The sequence below is a fragment of the Thermobia domestica genome, chromosome 8 (assembly GCF_964235325.1).
Source record: "Thermobia domestica chromosome 8, izTheDome1.hap1.1, whole genome shotgun sequence".
Taxonomy (NCBI): Eukaryota; Metazoa; Arthropoda; class Insecta; order Zygentoma; family Lepismatidae; genus Thermobia; species Thermobia domestica.
In genome coordinates, this window is record NC_137461.1 from 95,544,975 (window position 1) to 95,569,682 (window position 24,708).

The window sequence follows — 24,708 nt, forward strand, 5'->3', positions numbered from 1 at the left end:
GCAAATCATACTCTTCGCCAAAGTTCAATTAAGAACTTTTAAATGAATCTGACATAGTAGGTAGTGAGCTCGAATATAGCAAGGTGGAAATAACCCAGTCAGATTTTGATGCAAAAGACAGTGATTTGAACATTTTATTTGATAATGCCAATGGAACAAATGGAAGCAGTGGTACGTTTCTTGCAATGAATTTCTTGTAATGCTCATGATGATGTAGTGGTGTTAGTTTATAAAACTGACAGGCAAATCGTAGCCTCTTTGCTTACGTTTTACATGCTCATTCCATCGATGCAAAAAATCTGACGTGCTACTAGAAAAATTGTAATTTATGTTGTGTTGGCAACACTGCTTCTCTGGTGACATCCCCTTGTGTGCAATGAACATCCCTCACACTATATTTTCGGGGAAACAAAATTTGAAAGAATTTCGCCATTCCAAGAATAACCGGGATGGAATTATAAAAGATTAATCCTGAATTCATTGGAATACTGAAGTATACTCCACTCTTCCCCATTCTACCTCACTTTACTGCACCACCACCAAAATGCTTTTAGAAGCCGCCTTTGTACACGTACTACACTGTACTAAGTTGCTATTGATCTGTTTGATAGTTTTTCTACACAAATAAAATAAATAGGTCATAGTTACTGACATAAATAAAAAATGGTAAAACTTAAGCAATTACATATAGTTAGGAACACTGTATCTAAAATCCTAGTAATAATAGATAATAAAAATATCGATATCTTAGACATCCCAAGTTCATATCAGACAAGATAAATTATTTTCCGTAACCTTTATGCTGTGGGCCTCAGAGGCCCCCAATTGGTATTCCTAGGGTTAACTATTGAATTTGAAAACTTTCCATCTTATGCGCAGAAATTGGAATGTATTTGACGGTACCTATAAATTCACTTTTACGTTGGTTATAGAAATTAATATCTGAACACAATGCAGTTACATACATATTTAACAATTCTGGATATAAGTGAGTGCTATCATTTGGGTATGGTGGACCCCTGAGTCGTTCATCTCACGGTGAGACGCGTAGGAGTGGAAAACTGTAACGGTGGAATGGGGCGATTACGAGAATCGTGTTATAGTCATAGCGCTACACAAGGTGGACACGCCACCACAGTGGATCTTCGCCACCCTGAAACCCTAGTAAATCAGTAAACGATTTGTCTATCGCAAATCCTGTACATCCAGCCAGCGTCACAAAGAAACGGGAAGTGTCAATGACCGGCAGCGTAGTGGCAGACCGCACACAGTGAGGACACTACAGATGGTTGAAGCCTAGCTGCAAGAATTCAGTGAAATATCGTCAGGACTCAATCAGTAATGTTCAGAGACATGTCCATTTTCGAGACCAACCATGTCACAAGTTTCGATCAGGACCTGGGACACAGAACCTACAAACAACGCACAGATCATTACCTGACTGACGCATTATTGCAGCAGAAAATGGTGAAAGCCAAACACCACAATAGTTACGCAGGAAATGGTCATAGAACAATTCTAGTTTCCGACGAAAAGCTGTTCACAGTTGTGTAGTCCCTTATTGCTCGAAGTGATTGTGTCCACGCATCATCAGTGCGAATTGCTGAACTTGTTTCTAGGGTGCAAAAATTCTATTATCCAGTATAATCAATTTGCTCGATTTCAAAGTCTGAGTACTTGAATCTTAATGTAGTACAGGTACTGAAGAAAATAAGAACAGAAAACTACAGTATTAAGTTAATATTCATTTATTTTCAATTTCATATAAAATTTAATCTACAAAGGCCACAGTTTTAGCCATCGCCAGATGGAAACTGGACCTCTCTCTCTTTCAGCATTTCTCCCAACCAATGGTATCTTCCCCATGTCCAACCAATTCGAACAGCATGCTCTCTTTCCCAGTTGGCTTTTCTTACTCTTCCCTTGCAATTATGCGTATTTGATAAATGTAAGCAGCGGATTATCACAACAATAGCCTTTATTGTATGAGACATACGTGTAATAAGCCTCGTTTGAGGGTATGCATTTTTTCTCAAAGATTTTTTGATAAGTATAGTTTTATCCTTCAATATTTTAGCTTTGAGAAGAATATTGAGATGAGACAACTGGCCAGCAGTCACCGTTTACCATTGAAGCTTAACGTCATGGTAGGAAAACTTATCTTTGTCGTACATGGAGAGGATACCCCCACACACATCTCATCATGGGACAGCAGCGGTTTCAACTACAGTGCAGTCTTGGGATGAAGAGCTCTCATACTCTCTCATACGAATTATCGCACGCACACAAACGACGAACTCCCACTTCCTATTCGAACCTCTTTTCGTAAACGAATTCACGGATCACACACACACATACAAACACACGGGCGAACGTTAACTTTCTTACTTACAGATATACATTACCAATATACTCACATATGAACACGCATCCAAGCAAATATCCGACTCACACATACATACTACATTCACTCATGTAGCTGCATATACTTATTATATCATGTGGTAAGAATACATACCACTACTGTAACATATTAATTCCCGCAACATTCATATTATACAATTCAAGTTCTCCCCCTCAAATCTTTATCTAATTCGAGCATAGATAAAGGTTATAGGTGCTATCACGAGGCGCAATGGAGGAAAAAAATTCAAGGCCATCTGCTGTGGACACCAAGTACAGCATTCACAGAAGCTCCTTCAGTTGTCCATTGCATATGGAACACGGCTGCTATCCCACAAAGAAGCGTTCATTTTGACCCAACCAATTCTCATCTACTAGTCACAGCCTCATTGACTGTGGGGTAGGATTACTTGTATATGATGATGCTGGTTGCTTCCTACTGGAAAAATAGACAGAAAGAACTTGTTACGACATGCCTTACCAACGTTCTACATGTAAATAACACTTTTTTTTTTAAAACAAATTATTCACTACTAACCATAACACCGCCAGAAGTTTACTCATGAAGAATTCCTATGTTGTATACGTTATGCCAGGATATGTTGTTTTTGAACCCAAAACCCACGATGCAAGAAATCTACATTACCAAGTACACAAGCTAAATACTATTATAATGTAAAATTCTTCTGGAGATTCTAAAATTAAACGATACAATAATTATACAACTTAAGTATTTTCAAAAGATATGTATTAAAAACTTGTTGGTACCGAATGTATTAAACTATTACTTAACACAATTTGCAAACAGTACTTATCACTGATAGCTACATGAAGACCTCTCAACTTGGCAAACTCAATAAAAAATGTGCTATAAAGCATAAATACATAAATATAGGAACCATCAAGTGGTTGGGGATTGTACTAAAGCAACGTTCCATAATTTCTTAATAATGGAACACCCTCAACGATGAATAACTTTCTATGCATTTTCACTTCCCTATAGCTATGAACTGCTTATATATTTCAACGGACATTCAGACCTCCCATCTTCCCTTAGATGCACTAAAGGCATTGAACTTCCAAGTGTGTTTAATAAGGTAATTTAGTTACATAACTTTAAAAGATACATAAACTTACTCTTTCGTATAATGATATATATATATATTCAAAAAGTTACAACTACACGTCGAATTCTCGCTGACTACTATCAACCTTGTCAAGTTATATGTGAGAAAAATAGGGTTTCAGTGGGGATAAGATGAATGGTAATTACACAGGCAGGGATCGGAGCGCCTAATGACATTGAAAAAAAAAAAAAAAAAAGCTACTTTGAAGGCTAAATTATGTATTTAAAAAAAGTCTTTATAGACTAACCAGTCTCTGATAAGATACTTCACAAATTAGCTCCCAGTCATTTAGAGATTAGAAAACTTACTTTTTATTTATTTATTTATGCCGGTGCCGGTTAAGACTAGAAATAAAAGAAATACATTTTTCGTATCTTCCTATTTTTGACAAATGATTACAGCTGTTTTCAGTTTTGAACAAATCTAACCAAAGAAGAGTAATAACTCAGTTGCACAATTTTAATCTGAACAGCATTTTTACTTTTGGCCCTGGACGGATATTGGGAGTTTCATATATATACACACACATCTACATCATATGTAATTAGATACACATCTCAGAAACATGAAACAAAACAAAACATTTTAATTTTTTATTTGCACTGATTGTGCATTAAAGAATGATGTCACAAGAGCATTTCTCCTTTTCAAAACTTATTTGAAGAACCTGAATATCCTTGTGCTAACTGCATTCCTTTTCTTTTCTTCCAACATCCCTTGAGCAATGTGTGCCTCCTTCAAGTTCCCCTTTTCACAAGATTTTCTAAGTCTATCTGTGGCTTCACCAAGCAAAGAATTTCTAGACTTTTTAATGTCACTGCACTTCTTCATTTCTTCTAAGTTCTTCTTAGCACTGCTAGCATTTTCCAAGCTCTCTTCCGGTTTTTCAACTTTATTTCCTTTTCCTACGCGTAGCACTTTTTTCCTGTACTTGTCGCTGTTCCTCCAGAAACTGCTAGTAATGCTTATGAGCATTTTGACACATTTTTTCTTACTTTTAATTCGAACGCGATGAGCCATGTTATAAAACTTCAAAGATCTGTAACCATCAAAATACAGCGTGTATCAAAAAGAATCATCCGGTTTAAAACAATAATATCTATTCTGTCTTTTCAGAGATGTGAGTGAACAACGTACTGTTGGAAAGAGGAACATCTCTAGTTGTACATGGTTTCCGCTAAGTAGCAGCAGCGTGCTTCAGTGAAAGCCCACTACGGTTTTGGTTAAAATGGCATCTGGACAACAGAAAGCGTTTTGTGTACTACGTTTTGCGGAGTGCAAGTCAGTGATAACTGTTCAGCGTGACTTTCGTACTAAGTATTGTGTGGATCCTCCTATTGCACAGAGCATTAGACGATGGCATGAACAATTCCGAACAACAGGTTATTTGTGTAAGGGAAAATCACTGGGACGTCCTCTTGTGCCCGACGCAGACGTGGAGCGCGTCCGTCAATGTTTTACACGCAGTTCGCAGAAATCCGTTCGTCGTGCAGCTCGACAGCTCAACATGCCTCGATGTCCGTCTGGCATGTGTTGCGTCGTTGTTTACACATGAAACCATACAGAATTCAGCTACTGCAAGCTCTTTGTGAAGGTGACAAAGAACGACGTATGGAGTTTTGTAATTTCATTCTTGACAAGATTGCAGAGGAAGACAGTTTTGACCAACGCTTAGTGTTTAGTGACGAGGCAACATGCCATTTGAATGGAAATGTGAACCGCCATAATGTGCGAATATGGGGAACGGAACACTCACATGAAGTTGTACAACATGAGAGGGACTCGCCAAAAGTTAGTGTGCTTTGTGCAGTTTCCCGAAAAAAGGTGTACGGTCCATTTTTCTTTGCCGAGAACACTGTGACGGGGATAAGCTACCTTGATATGCTTGAGTACTATCTTTTCCCACATTTGGAGACTGATTTGAATGATTTCATCTACCAACAGGATGGGGCACCGCCACACTGGTATGGGAAAGTGCAGGGAATTTTAAATCGAACGATTCCACAACGATGGATCTGTCGCACTGGACCAAATGATGCAGCGTTACATTATTGGCCTCCAAGGTCACTTGACCTTACTGTATGTGATTACTTCTTGTGGGGGTTTATAAAAGACTCCGTTTATGTGCCACCGTTACCAAGCACATTGAATGAACTGTGACATCGCATAACGGCAGCTGTGGAAGCTGTAACGGTAGACATGTTTGTTGCGGTTTGGGACGAATTTGAATACCGCATGGACATATGCCGTGCATCTCACGGGGGGCACATTGAACACCTATGAACAGGTGCAATAAAAATTTTTTGAGTTTCACTGTCATGCAAAACAAAAACTATTTGTATATGTTTATTAGTGTCAGAAATACAGACTTGCCAAAGTGGATGAATCTTTTTGATATAGTTTACGGTTCAACAAGACATCTGTGTCTTCTCTGTAACAGTATTTTTTTTCTTTCTTCACGGAGAATCTTTTAATGTCAGCACTGCTATGAGAGACGGGGTGCAGCTTTTATTACTTACTCATCAGAGAAAACTGATAAAATATCCTCCTCCTTCAGTCCTCTGAAAGAAACCCAGTAACTGTCAATATGTGAAGTGATTTCATTTCCAGCAGGTTCATCTTCATGCTGCAGACATTTTCACTCGTCAATAAGTTAATCATCTGGAATGGTTACAGATAGTGCTTTAGCTACAGTTCTGATGTATCTGCAGCTGTTTCATTTTCTTGCCTGAGGATTGAGAAATATAAGTGCTCTTTTAATGTGAACAGGAAGAGTTGTTGTATTTTGCACCACATGTTTACCACTTGAAATATAATGTGTTTGTACATGCTTCAAGAATTGAAGAACATCCACTTGTGGTAAGATAGGTAGTTCATATTTTGTTCTGAAATGACTTGTAAAGGCAGTAAATCAGATTTGAACTATCTGCTATTTGTCCAATTATATGAAAAAGACTTCACTTCACTAGCAGCAGTACTTTTAGACACACTGTCTGCGATAGTTCCAATGACTTCTAATAATCCAGTATATAAAACATGGATCAGGGGAACTTCTCAAATTTTATATTCCTATGTTAAGTAGATCTGAAAGAGGGTACTAGTTGCTAAGAAGTGTAGTCTAAATTTATAAATACATATATAACCTTGTTTTTGAAATGAATTGTGTGGTTTTATTCATTAGAGAAGCTTCAAGGAATGGATTATCAAAAGGTACAGTCCGCAGCAAAAAACCTGCAACATGAGCATGTAAGTTTATTGTGAAACGTCGAAATCTTTTGTTCCAAAATAAATGTGCAGGGGAGGACGCCGAGGTTTCTCCTAGCGTGGCGCTGTTAGGCGTAGTTTCACAAACTTACACGCTCATGTTGCAGGTTTTTTGCTGCGGACTGTACATTTAAAAATGTCAACAAAAGGAAGATACAAAAAGGAAACAAACTGAAATATTAAAAACTGAACCACCGAAAAGTGATAACTTTCACTTATAATGAACGGAGAAGATAAGGCAAACAGAAGTGTCCCTGGCAACCTCCCTCCTAGAAGACAGAAATCCCATCAATCTCAAACATACGTTCACTTACATTTACCTAGTATTATGTAGTCTCCTATTCGCCATCATCACTGTTATTTCTTATCTAATCACTGACATTTTCCAGTACATTGACCAATAACCCTTTCCGCACGGGAGTAGATTTCTTAAATTATTTTCATGAAACCGATTTTTCCATACTACATGAAACATGTACAGAACATTATTATTAAAACAATGCGTGGGTCCATCGTACGTTTTGAGAAAGTGGAACCGCACAATTGTGCGTGTTTTGAAGCCGTACGTAGTGAGCGTGAAAAATTCTCGCTTATGTAATGCAGAAAAGCTACCCGCACGATTGTGCGAGTTCGGACGGAAAGGGCTAAGCAGAGATAAGAAAAAAGGAACCTCAATAATAGACTCCCCCCTCCCCAGGGTTTGCCTAAGTGGCCCCAGCCCGGCTTAAACCCACCTGGGTTTTGGAGCTTTTTGTTACTATATTATTGGTACAACTATGGTGACCACGTTGCAAGTGATTTTTATTATTATTATTAATTATTATTATTATTATTATTATTGTTATTAGATTTTGGACTTCCTATGGGCAAATTAGATGCTTTCGTGTTAAGGTATACAAAAATTCAACATAAGACCATTATAAAGTTCTGAATGCACTGAATGAATTAAAAAACAAAAACTAAGCTTGAGATAATTGTAGAACAAATTAATGTATGGATTATGCTTACAGCCTATTTGAAGTAAAACATGCAATTTTATATTTTAGAAAATACTTTCTGTGAATAGTGTGCTCGCCAACTCGGCGATGCCGAGGGACGTTATCCTTCATACATTTGACGGATTTAAGGCCATAGTCACCATACTACCAGTAAATATTTAAATACATTAGTAAAACTATGTTTGATGAAAACACAAGTATTCTTCAGTAAAATTTGGTTTTCCAACAACAATAGTTAAGTTCAGTCATTTGTTGCTACTCTTCAAATAAGCATTCTGTAGAATCAACACCAGCAATAGCATAAAAATTCTGGTCAAATTTAAAAAGTTTAATGCTCGGAGCTCCCAAGACTACGTAACGCTTACTATTTTAAGTGCTAAATTCAAACTTCCGCACTAGTGGAAATTTCGATGTACAGTAAAGAAAGCTGCATCGGGAAAAAAAAAACCCGTCGTGAAAGAAGTGCTCGGGAAATTCCCGCAATTGAACATACAAAGCATCGGAAATTAATACTTCAACAATAAAACCATTTATTTTACGCTAGAAAATATTTATTTCATATAAGACATTTTGAAACATTTATTTTTATAAAACATGAATTATTTTTTTGTTTTAAATTAATATAGTATATTTGGTATTCTTATTTGTCGAACGTTACATCTACATTTGTTCGTTTGTCTGCCTTTATCCCCACCCCACACACTACAGAGTACAACTTTTGGGCTTGTAAGTTTAAATTTTCAGGGGACAAGCACGACACACTCAAAATTTCCTGTATAGATTTTGGCAGCATACCAATATAAAATTTCAAAATTGCGGCTTTTTTTCTTTCTTCTTTCTTCAAAATAGTGGGTATCTAAGCTACAAAGTGCAATTTTCGGTCTTTTAAGTTTGAATTTTCCGAGTAGAAGCACCAGACACTTTAAATCAGGCATATATATTTTGGAGGCAATTCAAATTAAAATTTCAAAATTGCGGCAATTTTTCAAAATATCGGGTATCCACTTTAAAGGGTACAATTTTCAAATTTTTAAGTTGAAATATTGAGGGTAGAAGCACGAGAGATTCTAAATTTGCTATATAGGTTTTCTCGGCTATCCAATGTAAAATTTCAAAATGATGTCCATTTTTTTTTCTAAAACAGCAGTGAATAGAAAAGTGTTGCAAGTTGAGACAATGACAATCTTGAAATATAAATCACATTTTGATGTTTTTACCCTAAAGACATTGAAATATTTCGAAAAAGCTCAAGCCCGAAAAAACCCATATGGGCCTAGGCGGGTTAAGTTCAAAAATACCCGGGTTTTTTCAAACCCTGTCCTCAGCCAAAAATAAAATAAAATAAAATAAAATAAATAAATAAATAAAAATAAAAATAAAAGCTAAAAAAAGAGACTCGCTCCGATCCCTGCATAGGCAATAACTATAGTACTGAGGCTTCAAATAGCTTTATATTGTACAAGACATACGCATAAAAGAATCATTTGAGAGGGTATGAATTTGAAAAAGAAGTACGTTTACATCTTCACTAAAGTTTATTCAAGGAACGTTCAGTACCTCAAGTAAACAAATACACGTGGTGATGGCTTTATTTCATTGGTTACAGAGCCTATCAACATCCATGCGGTAGAAGAAAATAGTCCATCATCAAGTAAGCTGTTTTTTAAATGTTTTTGTTGCTTATAAAGCTCATTTCCAGAAATGCAATTTTCTTAGAATGAAATAATAGAAGTAACAATGTATAAGAATTAAATTGAATTAATGCAATAAAAAAGAATACGCAAGTGCAGAAAGTGGCTTTGCTCCACCTTCGCGCGAATTACAGTTTACAATATGGCCACGTGTGAGGAATATGTAAAACATCGACAGGGTAAACCGTTGCGTAGTGGTGAAAAACTTTTTTTCTCAATGTTTTCCATAAGCTATGTGAAAAACATCCAACGCTAGCCATAAAAGACATAGTGAAATTAACTGCAGAATTTACTGGTGTGTCTGTGTTGTGTTAATGGTGCTCGCAGTGAAAGATTAAAAAAGGAATACTGTCAACTCCCAGGAAGACACACAGACGTGAGAAACTAGTATTGGAAGTTCACTGTGATGAATTTGTAAGAACTGCTATTCGTAGAAAAGTTTATCAATTTTATGTGAGAAATTAAGCACCAACAACCAATAAAGTGCTATCCGCTGTAAACTGCGATACAGATTTACCTAATTACAAAAGAACGTGTTTTTATACTCTACTGTGTGAAATCTGATTCGAATTTGTCCGCAGAAATCGAAAACAAATAATCATTGATCGCGAAGATATAATACACTGGCGTAGGGAATACCTAAGGAAAATTCGTTCCTACAGGCAACAAGAAAAAAAAAAAAAAAAAAAAAAAACCTTGAGACTTGGGTCAATGAAGGTCAGGTCATACAACAACAAAAGTGTGGGTTGACTCAAGCGTAAAAGATAGAAAGCAAGCGTTTCTTTCAGGTTTGAGCACCGACTTGAAAAATCCTATAGGAAAGGGAAGCGCCTGATACTTCTACATATTGAAAGTGAAGACGGTTTTTTGGAGGGAGGGGTCTTGCTTTTTGAATCCAATAAAACTGGGGATTATCATGATGAGATGACAGGTGGTGTGTTTAGCAATTGGTTTCGAAACATTTTGCCGAAACTGGAACCTAACAGTGTGATTGTTGTGGACAATGCGCCATAGCACAGTGTAAAGTCAGAGCGCATTCCAAACAGATTGTGGGTCAAAAACGATATAATTGAATGGATGGAAAATAAAGACATACCATACACAAAAGACATGATAAAAGACGAGCTAATTCATGTGATAAAAGCAGCAAATGTAAAATCAAAATATGATAAATATATTATTGACAGTATGGCAGAAAACGCTGGCCACACTGTTTTAAGACTCCCTCCCTACTATTGTTTCTTTAACCCGATTGAGTTGGTTAAAACCACGTTCAAAATCAAGGAATTTCAGAGCTTGGTTCAAAAGGGTTTGGAGCAGGTAACAGCTGATAAGTGGCAAGTGTATTAAACCTGTCGTAGGCGAGGAGGAAACATTCTTAGAATTGGATGGGATCTGTGACTCAGTTGTTGACCGTTTGGTTATAAATATTGCTGACACAAGTAGTAGTGAGAGCGAGGACACGGATATGGAAGGGATTCAACTCATGTCAGATTCGCAATAGATGTTAACATGTATTTATTTTTCGCTTTTGTTTACTTTTAAAACTACAATCAAATCATCAAATAGCATTATTATTATTTTAATCGCTAGTAGGGAAACAAATAGAAATTCCAACTTTAATATGTAGTAATTATTGCTTGCTTTACAATGCAAAATAGCTATGTTTGAAATTAATCGTTTCGTATGCAAGATCACAATATTTCTCGTAGTGGTCTTGTTTTGTAAACTGCGTAGTACAAGCACGTGCTTCTCGAACAAAATGCTGATCCATAGCCAATCTTCCGATGACTAGCGGAGTAATACCATTCTGCAATGTTTACATCAGGATCAGAAGAGAAGGTTCGTTGAATGAAGAATAGTAAACACAAGGGCCTGTTAAAGCAACTGACCTTGTTTTCGGGAAAGCTACACGGTACCAACTGGTCGTGGAATTTAAGTCCATGATGTTAACATTGCTTTCATAAGTTGAGGTTAGCATAAGCGTAAGTTACAGGTAGCATTACTTTCACTTGCGTCTATTGTTAAGAAATGATTATGCTGCATACTGTTATGTATGTTTCGATACGAATATACGAGGCTGCAGACGTAGGGATGCGGGTAAGACGCGAAAAGGAAAGACAGGTGCGTACCAAAATGAAAGTAATGTTTACTGCCATAGTATTATTCAGCGTGAGTACGTAAAAGAAATACGAAATTACAAAGAACTACATAAGGTTGGTTCACATTTATGGAAACTATTTTGTATCACCTATGCTAGGGCGTAAAGCCGTATTTCCACCAGCGGTTGTGCTAGATATGACGACCCTGACTATAAACTATAACCCGACGCCGAAGTTTCCATTGGAGTAGGCTACTGTTCAGAGAAATCTGATCAAGTTTGGACCACTCCTCCTTGCAAACTTTCCACACGCCAATGTGCGTGGGCGACGTACGGAAATCGCTCGCTTCAAACACCCGAAAGCACAAACGTCCATTAGTGCAGCTTCAGGAGACTTGACAGGGATGTTTGAATATGGGATACCATGGATTCCAGTTTCATGCGCTTTGCGAGTCATGTATGCTACAATTGTTCGAGCCGGTGGGTGGCTGCTTTGTCTTGATGAATGAAGACTTTCGACACCTCAGCACCATACGACGGAATATGCTGCCGGTATAATGGCTCCAGAACGTGTTGTTGATAGTATGCTGCGTTAATTTTCACATTTCGTGCAACTCTATGGAGGGGAAGTTTTCCTTTATGGTAAAATCCTGCAACCACCATGAAGCCAAGGGAAAAACTTTCGCGGCACGTGTGGACCCAATTGGCATGGTCCTTGGAATCCTTTGGATGATAGTAAATGGCTTGAACCCGCTTGGAGTTTGACAAATACGGTAGATCCAGGCCTCGTCTAACGTGACCACATATTTCATTTGTCACCCGCTAAATACTGTTCATAGAGCCGTTTGCAATGGATCCTGCGTTTCTGGATGTGCTTCGCTGAGAGTGTGTGAACACGTGGCTCTTGCTTTACTTGCAGGCATAAATCTTGGCTGATTATCCTCTGCACATTTGATTTGGATCTTCTAACACTCGTGCTAATGTCTCTCTGTGGCGGCGGATTCTCCTGAGTCACGAACTTTTCTACTTGTTGAACTACATCCATTGTAGGTTTAGGACGAGGGTGTTGTTTTCGTGTCACTGTGCGCACACCCGCTTCCTCTGGCTGTACATTATTGTTGCATTTGAGTGCAATGGCAATACCCTTCTTGGAAATGATGAAACCCTTCGACGAACACTGTTTCACAATTGCATTGTAGCTGTATCCGATATCGTAAAGAGCGGTGATTTATATCTCCCTGAATGGGGTCACTTTTGGAGGCATTTTACACTCAGAGCACTTCACTTCCTGCTACCGAATTCTCCACACAACTGGTTTCTGATTGCTCTGCTGTGCTCACAGTCTGTGCAATTCTAGCACCCCTGGCAAACGTTCCACTTCGTTTCCATAAATGTGGACCGACCTCCTGTACTTTGAAAGTTTTTCGTAATAATTATGACTCTATTCGTCGATAACTACCAGACATTTGGAATTCAAAGACCAGGTACCTTCACCACGATAATGACCCCGTTCTCGTAGCTCATGTGGTAGTATTTTCCAGCACAACCTTCGATGCTTCGTAAAACTTCTTACTCTCCAGACATAGCCCAGTGAGACTTCTGGCCGTCCCCGAAAACCAGAAAACGCCCTAAAAGGAACGAGTTTTAACACCCGAGAGAATATCTGTCACAATGCATCGGTTGCCTTAACAGCCCTTCCCAAGAAAGAGTTCCAGGCCTGTTTAAAGCAGCGGGAAAAACCAATGAACTCGGTGTGTGGAAGCAGGAAGAAACTAGCTTGACGGGAATTAAGGACGATGAAAGCACCAGGTAAGTTTTTCTGGGATCACGTCGGATATGTTTCTAATCTTTGTTATCTGTGTAATTAATTCCCACCCATTTTATTCCCACAAGAACACTTTCCTGTCACTACTAATGTGTCGACCATGTTGACGATTAATATGATTTCCGAACAAATTCTTATCAGGATAGCTAGCAAGGTGAGTACCTTTTGAGTTCACTTGTAAGGTAGTTCTTCAAGCAGCTTACATTAGCCGTTAATTTAGATATTATTTATTGTAGCTTACAGAGTATGTGATTTACGACAGGAAATAGTCTAATTGGCCAATTCATTCGTCATAATTTACTGAATTTTCATCCAACAGTGTTAAACGTCGTAACTTACAGTAATACCACACAATTGGAGGATTAACATAACATGTATTGTGATATGGGGAAAATGGGTTGTAACAAAGGGTCACATACATATTGAAAGTGGTCCAACCACTAAGTAAACTGTCAAGGGTTTTTGCACTTAAATATGTTAAAAATGGTTTGAGATTGGGAAAACAGCTGCAAAGCTATATTTATTATATGGTATTGTCGGGTTTATGTAGTTCTTGTGTGAATCATAAGATGATTAACTATTTGTTTTGTGCTTGCAGCTTAAGTCATCCTATATGTTAAGACTGTTCATATTTCTGTGTTTTGGATAGATTTTGATATACATTTTACCAAGGTATAATCTCTAACGGAATACTTAGTACTCATATTAACATCATGATTACCAACTATTTCAAACGATTAGCGGACAATTTCTGGATTCTCTATACTCACCTTGTGGATGAGGATGAGGATGTATGTATTGAACTTGTTGCATTGATGTTACTGATGACGGCACTGACTGAGGCATCATGTGTGCATTTGGAGGCGGCATCTGCTGTGCAGTAATTATTGGACACATCATAGGGAATGCATGAGAGGTAGGGGGAGGCTGGGGGTACGACGCAGCTGGCGACTGTGAATTGTGGGGTGAAGGCTGGGACAAATTACCCTGATGATGCTGCATTGGCTGCTGATACATTACTGGTTGTGGCGTGGCTGCCGAAGGGGTCGGGGGTTGTGGTGGGGGTGGGTTCTGAGCAGGCGAAGGTGCAGGATTTGGCTGAGGTGGCGGATGGTGGTGTTGAGGTGGAACTTGAGCAGGCGACATATACATCTGACTGGGTTGTGGCTGGGGTGAATCGTGGTAGTTCATAGACGTATGAGCCATAGGAACCATTCCTGCTTGAGGAGTCACCATTCGCACCATCTGAAAGAAAAATAAGTAGATCGAATTCACGTATTATTTGTAAGGTCAATAAAAACTAATACGTTGATCTAATAACAAAAATAGTGTCGAACAACATTCAGTTAAAAAAAAACACCTAGAATTCTACCAGAGATTACAAATTCTTTGGGAAACATTTCCCTGGGAGTCAATAAAGGAATCCTTTACAAAAATAAAGTAAATTTTGTTTCAGAAAATGAAAATTTAAGAGTTGTTCCAATGGGCACCATAAAATAGCCGAATCGAGAAAGAGTTGTAACTGTGAAAATATTTTTTTAAAATATTTTAGTTACCAAGCCCATTCTGGAATGTAAGGCCATTCGTAGAAAAATGCAGATTTTATAGAGTTAGTTTCCAACGTTCGTAGCTCAGGTTCTGATTTTTTAAATTGTCGGCATCGTATGTTTATTTTTAACGTATCTTTTACAAGTAGCGTGTGCATCAGTTACGAAGCAACACCGGATACAATCTGTTACTAAACAGTTCATAATTTTCTTACATTATACGTCAAGTAATGATGATTAAAAAAAAAAAAAAAAAAAAAACTGAGTACTAAATTAATGATAAACTATTTCAGCAGAATAAAAACTATCAGACTGGCATAGAACAACTCTCACGCCATTAAAGTTTTTTTTCTCTCTATTTTCTCAAAAACAACGCACGAAAATTCACCTGCAAGCATGTCATTTGGTTTAATCTGATGTGGTTTATCGATTGATACGTCTTATCTTTGAACAACAACAAAATTTGAAGTTTAAGAGAGTTTGGCTAACTGGTACATTAAGTATACTGTATACCGTCGGATGAAATTCTTCGTGAGTGTAAATTTTAGGATCAACTTCATTTTACTAGGTGGTGTGTTTATCGTACAGCATGCAATTTTACGTTTACAAAAAAAGAAACTTAGGTTCACAAAGAAAAATCTCGAAAATTACGCATGAGGATTTACACTCGCCCATATCATTTCGTTCAGCTCAATGAAATTATCGATTTTTATAGGTTTCGTCTTTTAACTTCGTTTCCGTTAAAGCCTAATAATATTGTTGAATATTCAGTACAATGAATTGGTTTCATGGACATGGGATTTACCTTTGCTTTTAAACGAGCCAAGTACTTAGGAGTCTTAAGCTCCATCTTGTTATCCACAAAGTGCACTTGCTTCTTAGAAGCTTACTTCATCATTAACAAAATCATGTCTCAACAATACAACTCAGAAATAGAATATAATAATTGGAGAAAAACACGTTATAAAACACCTAATTTCTTATTTTTACACAACACGGCAGTAATATTTGTAATGGGTTATCAGAGGAAAGAAAATCTGAATATTTCATGAGTAATGGTCCATTTCCTTACAGAAACTTTCTACTTGAAAAGCTTCTTCCCAGATAGTGACATTATTCTCTCTTGTTCATGTCATATTCATGTTATATATTTATTTGTTTTGAATTGTGTAATTCGGCACATTGTTCTATTAATTTATTGTTTTGAGCAGAGTTTATGCATTTTCGTTGTCAGATTACTTTTTACTCCATATCATTTTGAAATAATCAAAATGGTGGCTATTACGGAATTCTAACTACCTACATTACAACATTTTGATTACTCTTAAATTTTTATTCACGCTTTCTAATTCTGGAAGAAAAGATACACGATCATTGGTAAAAATAGAGTTGAGTTGAATTTGAGTTCAACGTCCCGTTCAGCAACGAGGCTATATGAGACGTGGACCTCTTGATTAACGTGGGATCCGAACCACATGAGCTCCTGCCGGGAATCGAAACCGGGTCTTGCACGCCTTGGTAAAAATCGAATTAATATAACGAAATGTTGCAAGATATTAAGGTACAGCGTGGTCCGGAAATGGGCGTACCCCTCATTGGTGTTTTCTGACGGTTTTAGGTTTTACCCACGTTTGTTTGGTAACTGCTTGGCATCGTCTGGCAACATTGCTATCCATGTTCATTGGTTTTCTGCTTGGTAACAGTAATTTGCAGTGAAGTTGGAGTAATCAACAATGTGTGATCGAAGTTCATATAGCATTGAATAAAGATTAGTTCTTGCGGTTTGGCTTCACGAAAGGCGTTACACAGGTGACACCAAAGCAACGATGATGGGGTGGCAAAAACGTGCATTTGCTACGTGCAATATGATTCCAGAGTATCTCCGCAAAACATCTGCGAGAATTTGGCGCAGAATTCAGCTGTGTTACGACATGGATGGTGACCATACTGATGTTTATGTTTCTTAAGACTCTGTAAGACTTCAAGGTAACTGTGTACAGACATTGTATCGTAACTTACACTATACTGTTGAAACTAAAGGGGGCGGGGGGTACGCCCATTTCCGGACCATCCTGTAGTATGTTCGTAACTATAAGAAGTATAGGAGTGCCTGTATCACTTTTCGCGAACAATAAATATAGCTATAAACAATCTGTTCCAGCAGAAGTATTATTATTGGCAACGAACGACGTATATTTTTGGCGCCACAAATCTTAGCTTTTGTTGATTTTCTTGGAAACTATGCACCAGAATTCATCTGATATGATGTTATCTATCATTTTATCTTTGCACAATATTTTTACTTAAATAGAAAATTAAGTTTAACAGTTAATCCTAATTTTGAGATATAAATCTCATAAACCATTTTACTTGCTGTTGTCTTGCTAATATCGTAATAAAGAGGTTCATGAGGATTTACTTCAGTATCAGTTCGGCCTTGATAGTGCCGTGTTCTAATTCAAAATCAATTTTTACATTCACAAAATTGTTTTTCTCATTTTCTCGAAAAGTACGCATGAACTTTTACAGTGACCCACATAATTTTGTTATCCTCAGTGAGACTTATCGATTGGTATATGTTTAATCTTTGGACACGTGTTTTCTCTTAAACGCTAATAATATAGTAAAATTTTTAAAAATTTTCTAGCCCTCAAAGTAGTGTTCTCTTGTCCAGGCTCGGAGTGAATTTTAAATTGGTCATTAATGTTCTAAGATATGGATATGCTTTAAACATTTATATTAAACGAAGTGTCTTGCGATGGCGATTCCTTTAACGGACATCTCTCAATAGTGGACTCCTCCATAATATGGACTTTTTTGTGTGTGTGTGTGTGTGTGTCCCGGCAAAGAATTATTATGGAAGAGAACTCCAATGTTTAATAGCTTCTTCATAACGCAAAGAATTATTCAAAGCTCATACGTGTTTAGCACATAAAATACTTTATACAATATGAAAATGAATCTTCCAGATCGCTTTAATTGATCCAGTAGTTACAGCCAAATTTCGATCAGAAACCAGTGTCGGCAGGATTAAACTGCAGACAACTATTGCACACTCTACCCAAGAAATTCGTAAACCGTCATTATTGGTTAGTTCTGTCTATAGTCTCAGTAACTAACAATAATGTTGCATGTTCTTACCGCGTTACTCTTACTTTTCGTGTAAAGCTAATTAAGGAACTTTTATAAAGGAACAGCTTATATTTGGAAATAAAATTTTCACACAAGCATTATATTTTGCAACCCTTCCCCCCCCCCCCTCCCAGCGATATTTTTGTTTCTTTAAATATTTCTCCCTCATTCCCCCAGTAATTTTAACACTCGATATTAGCCCATGTATACACCTGTAACTAGTTTCTTGATTATGTACTGAATACAATTACATGTGTTGTAATTAATTTTGTGTAACCTCTTTGTAACGGACAAATCATATCCCGTCGGACTCTATTACTCGGACGTTTCACTGTAGTTGTCACAACAGCCAACAGTGCCAAAGAGTTGTTTCACTATCGAGACTAGTGAAAACGTTAACATTAAGTTACTTGAAAAATTAGGAATCCGCTGATGGTATCTCCACTTATTTAACCTAATTCAACTTTATATATGAGATTATAAGGCTCTAGGAACGAAATGAGATGAAAACATTACTAACTCTTTGATGGAGTTTGATATATGCGTTCCGTCATCCTCACCGTAAGATGCTCTGAAAAGTCGTTCCTTCACTAAAATTACTTTTTTTTAACCTCTTTACATTTTAGAAAGTTCAAGAAAGCAAAGCAAGGTGTCCATTTTTGACAGTTCCCAAACCTTTTCTTATACATATATATATGTGGGTGCGCAGTTTATGACGTCATAATGTCGAGCACCATATTATTAGCCATTATAATAGCATTTTGCTGATACTATCTGGCTCCTTTCTACATGTCTGAGATTCTTCATTGTCTTAAAATTATTTCACTAAAATTAAAAAATGTGGAGAAAGGAAAGAGCCTTAACTAAAAGTACATTTTCCCTTAAAAACACCACTTCGTCAAAGGGTTAAAGGTTACACGAACCCACGTCAAACATCGAATAAAAATGGTTCCATCCCACTGTATGTCTCTTGTTACGTAAACAGCTCAAGCTAAGTGATTTTGCTATGCTATCATAACTACCAATTTTTAATCTTCTACCCTAATGACAATAGTACGTACTTGTTGAAAATTATTCAAAAATGCTCATTCCCGAAAAGTGATCATTATTAGTATTGAAGACGAGGATTAACATTTCACTTATTTAATTCTTAACAAATTAAGATTGATAGGGCTGATCAAATATACATAAAAATTTAAGCACCTGTCAATACTCGTAATACTGCAGGAGTATGGTACTCGTGGAATCACGTGACACTTACCTGTTGATATGGCTGTGGTGTTCCAGGCATGATATGGCCCTGTGGATTATAGGGCACAGGGAACTGTGGGTGAATGGGAGCAGGCGCTAAAAGAGGTTGTCCAGTTGCGGCAGCAACCTGCATTTGTGACGTTATATCTGGTCGATGAGGCATTGCCATTTGAACAGCTAAAACGAAAGAGAAGGAAATATAACAATTTTTTGTTCTTGTATGAATAATAATTCACATACGATCACTCACTAATTTCTAACCAACTGATGTTCAAATGTAAACTCATTATTCACATATAGTGTGTGTAACACTTCTCAATTTTAGCTATCCGTGGTCTCCAATTGATAATAATAGTAAAACTATATATAGTACATATATAAGTTTCGAAGAAATCTGTCCAATTCTATTTTAATACAAGTTAGTTTCAAAGAGTTCTTGCCTATTATTTTTCACAAAAAAGTATGTTTCGTACGATAATAAATGTATGACAATACAACGGCAAGACAACGACAATTTCTCTCCTAAGTTCTACTTAAAATAGTCTAGTTAAGTACTAAAATTTGAACATATACATAGACTAATCCCGGAATTGGTACGTGACCGTACACTTTTGTCCAATATTTCTCTTAATTCTTTTCTAATTCTGATGACGAGACATCGATCTTGAAAGCTACATGCCTTTATTAAGTGTTTTCAGTATGTATTTGTTCATAAATATACATGTCAATATATCCGAACAGCATCTTAAGTCTGTTATTAATCTACAAAATATGTTCACAGAAATGATCTGATTCCAAATATGAAAAAAAAATCATAATCAGACTCAATAATATTCCGAATAATTGAATTTAGAATTTATTTTAAACTGTGGGAATAAATATAGTTTTGAAAAAATAATTACAACTAAAAGTATAGGGTCAGTCCATGTCAATTCATCCAGGTCATGAAACCCATAGTCTCAGAATGGCATGAGGATTTTTTTGTTTACTCTACTTGCCATCCTTATTGATCACACCAAATTTTAATTTGATATCTTATATACTTTTTTAGTTAAAATTTTTTTTAGTTTGGTAAAATATACGTTTTTGTTGTTGCCGAGGGTTAATGAGATTACGACATTGATATACTAAAAAGATCATAACTTTGTTAATTCTCATCATATCACAATGATTTTTTCACTAAAATGATCACAATAAGATACAGAATAAGGTAAAAATACATTCAGTTACTTGTACTTGAATTGTTGTAGTACATATTACCTCAAACCTGGATATTACGATTTTTTAAAAGAAAAAACATAAAATTTTAAAATACAATAAAAACTTAAAGGCACTACATAAACCAAAGTATTTTATATGTATTTATAAGCCTAAAGGCATGAGCTAATGTGTTCTGAAAGAAAAATTGTGGGTTTTTAACTGCAAATATTTTTAAACCATTTATCTTTAGAGTACGGCCAGGTATTTCAAGAAAATCGCAGACTTTCACGTTGGCAGCTCTGGCGTTGTCCCTAATTGTCACAGGGACATGAACCATATCTCGTTACAAAGCTTATGGAACACAGATTCCAACAAGTTAACTTCTGTGCCCCCTTGTTTCCAACCCACAGAAGAAGAAGAAGAAGAAGAAGAATTGCTTTTTTCAAAAAAAAATATTTTGTCGGATTCTGGCAACACTGTTCATTGTCATACGCAGGAAAAAAAATTCTCGCATACACATCACACATTGGGTGGAATCATATAAAAATAAAGGGCCTAGGTGCAATAGCTTGCGAGATAAAAATTCGAAACCTCGTATATACTATGGTCAACCTGTATATATTTTACGAAGGAACTGTGGTCTACCCTCAGGTTGGCAACACTGGCGACTTCCCTAATTGTCACAGAGACGCGAATGATACCTCGTTGCAAAGCTTAAGGAACACTGGTTCCAATGAGGTAACTTTTGTGCCCCCCCCCCTCTCCTGGTTCCCAACCCACAAAAGAAGAAGAAAATAGCTATTCACTATGAGTTTAATGAATTATACATATTCATCACATACAACATATTGAATATAATCAGTGAACGAAAAAAGAATTTACCAAATCATCTTAAAGCCCTGAAGTGGTTCGTTTACTATTTACACCATAGAGGTCCTGAAGTGGAATTACAGGAAATGTTTAAATAAAACACTAGCAACATTTTATTTCTGAGCTTGCATTTGTTTCAACATCTTGTTGCACTGAAGATTGATTGAACCTATTTCCTTTTCGGAAAAATAATACATTCTTCCGGATGCTTTTGTGACTGGGAGGGGGGAGTTACACATGAAATTATGTTACTCATAAGAATCCAGCAAACATCTTCTTTTGGGGGCCAGTGAAAAGATGGAGCAGGCCCATGAGGATGCATAAATTTAATTTTAACGTCTCCTTTATCTTCATGTTTTGACAAAACTAATCCAAAATACCACCGGTCATCATAAAGGCATGCAATGTAATTGTGCACACCCACAACAGGCATTTTCACCGAATGATTTTCTCCAGAAAAGTTGAATATTGTGCAAAAGTTGTCATCTAATCTTACTCGTTTTGTTCCAGTGGAGTCTTCAGATTTGGACTCAAAGTGATGAAGACTACGTGTTCCAGGTACTGTCCTGGCTTGAGTGAAACGCCCTTCTAAGTTTTTTCGTGTCTCTATCAAGGTTTCTTTTCTAATCATTGAGAACTTTATATTTTCTATATTTTCCTTGCAAAAATAAAAAAAAAAAAAAAAATAAAAAAAAATCGGAATTATCAATAGCATTACCAGGACTACATTGGAGACTTGCTTTTGGCACGATGCGCTTGACAGTGCCACCTATACCGTCACAAGGAGACTTCCCATGGCTGGTGGCAAAAAAACACCATGTAGCTTTAAATCCAAAGTCTTTTTCATGAACTCATGTGGTTCAGATTCCACGTTAATCAGTAGGTCCACGTCTCATATAGCCTCGCTGCTGAAAAGGACCCTAAACTGAAATCAACTCAACTCAACTCTTTTTCATGAACCTGAGGGCTGTAGGATTCGCACTCCTCAAGATACCGAACGAAATTGCTACCTAAACTGATATAAGATTCCAACGAACTGTTTTGATTTCTGAAATACTTTGTGAAACAATCTTACTTTCTAAATACATTAAATATATTTTTAATTTATTAAAAAGTAAGACAGTTATCGAAAGCGCTTATGAGTAAAAATAATAAAATTATATTTTGGTTATTTGATTTTAAAGTTTACTGTAAAAGCTTATGCGCAGTTGTATTAGTTCTAGAACATTGATAAATTTACTGCAGCTTAAATAATTTGACATCTTCAGCTTGATTAAAATGTCATAATTTCATTACGCCTTACATGTAAATCATTCAATGAGTTTTTCAGAAAGTAAAATGTGCACTAGTTTAACCCTTAGAAGATGCCTGGCTCATCCCTTTCTCTTAGCGCCAGTACTTCAAACCTCTGTTGCTCGGCTCCTAATGAATCTAGACTGTGCCTCCCCATGCCGAATCCGTAGGAGAAAGTAATTTTTCTTTTATGACAAAGAACAGTGTTGCCAAAGTCCCACAAAAGTTACCTCATTGGAACCAGTGTTCCGTAAGCTTTGCAACGAGGTATCATTCGCGTCTCTGTGACAATTAGGGAAGTCACCAGGGTTGCCAACCTGAGGGTAGACCACAGTTCCTTCGTAAAATATATACAGGTTGACCATAGTATATAAGGTTTCAAACTTTTATCTCGCAAGCTACTGCACCTAGGCATGGGCGTCTCTGGCGGGGGGACGAGGGGACACGTCCCCCCAATATTTTGAAGTACAAAATATTCAATATTTTATTCTAATTTATTTATTTACTAACGATAGAATAACATATAAATAATAATATTTTTTATTTGGAATATAATATTTAGGCTGCGAAATGATTATAACAGAGTTCTTGATATACCTCAGGGGATCCGTGAAGGTAAGCAGAAGGATAAAAATAGAATCGAAGATAATAAACAGATTGGACTAGGAAGTACCATTTAAATCAATTTCTTTGATGTCCCCCCACCCCCCAAATTTTACATGCCAGAGACGCCAGTGCACCTAGGCCCTTTATTTTTTATATGATTCCACCCAATGTCTGGTGTGTATGCGATAATTTTTTTCCTGTGTATGACAATGAACAGTGTTGCCAGAGTCCGACAATTTTTTTTTTGAAAAAAGCTTTTCTTCTTCTTCTTCTGTGGGTTTGAAACAAAGGGGCACAGAAGTTAACTTGTTGGAATCTGTGTTCCATAAGCTTTGTAACGAGATATGGTTCATGTCCCTGTGACAATTAGGGACAACGCCAGGGCTGCCAACGTGAAGGTCTGCGATTTTCTTGAAATACCTGGCCGTACTCTAAAGATAAATGGTTTAAAAATATTTGCAGTTAAAAACCCACAATTTTTCTTTCAGAACACATTAGCTCATGCCTTTAGGCTTATAAATACATATAAAATACTTTGGTTTATGTAGTGCCTTTAAGTTTTTATTGTATTTTAAAATTTTATGTTTTTTCTTTTAAAAAATCGTAATATCCAGGTTTGAGGTAATATGTACTACAACAATTCAAGTACAAGTAACTGAATGTATTTTTACCTTATTCTGTATCTTATTGTGATCATTTTAGTGAAAAAATCATTGTGATATGATGAGAATTAACAAAGTTATGATCTTTTTAGTATATCAATGTCGTAATCTCATTAACCCTCGGCAACAACAAAAACGTATATTTTACCAAACTAAAAAAAATTTTAACTAAAAAAGTATATAAGATATCAAATTAAAATTTGGTGTGATCAATAAGGATGGCAAGTAGAGTAAACAGAAAAATCTTTATGCCATACTGAGACTATGGGTTTCATTTGATATTTTAGCTGGATGATTTGAAATGGACTGACCCTATATAAACTCTTTACTTTTAACGTGAATATAGCGTTAAAATCTTACCTATTTCAGTTAAACAAGAATGTAATATATATTTCAATTCCCCTCATTTGGTGATATTTTAGCTCGATTACTGATAATAATACAATTACTCGAAGAATTGTAATGTGAAGATATGCGATAAGAGCTCGAAAATGTCTAGAAGTAAGTGCTGCTATCATGTTAATACGCTTCTTCTGAAATGAATCAATAGTATAGATATTTCGATTCTCCTATGCGGACATTAATCCAACTTAAAATAATCTCTCAAATTGAAAATTTTCGGCGAAACACGTCACATACTTGACTTCTGGACGAAAGTAATTCACTATATTTGATATAAACGAATAAAATAAGACACCGGATTTTTACTAAGTTATCAGACGCATCTCATTTTCTGTA

General features: G+C 36.5%; 1 protein-coding gene across 3 annotated transcripts in view; it reads right to left on the reverse strand.

The window, feature by feature from the left end:
- Window positions 1–1,732: 1,732 nt before the first annotated feature.
- LOC145693095 (uncharacterized) overlaps window positions 1,733–24,708 on the reverse strand; it is a 92,057-nt gene continuing 69,081 nt past the window's right edge. For 2 of the 3 annotated variants that reach the window (XM_081768786.1, XM_081768788.1), the window contains exons 10-12: window positions 19,350–19,516; window positions 14,180–14,654; window positions 1,733–2,842 (exon numbers count right to left, since the gene is read on the reverse strand). In XM_081768786.1, coding sequence (XP_081624912.1) covers window positions 2,790–2,842; window positions 14,180–14,654; window positions 19,350–19,516 — 695 coding nt within the window. In that variant the 3' untranslated portion in view covers window positions 1,733–2,789. The remainder of the gene's footprint in view (window positions 2,843–14,179; window positions 14,655–19,349; window positions 19,517–24,708) is intronic. The other variant, XM_081768787.1, reaches the window with a different exon arrangement.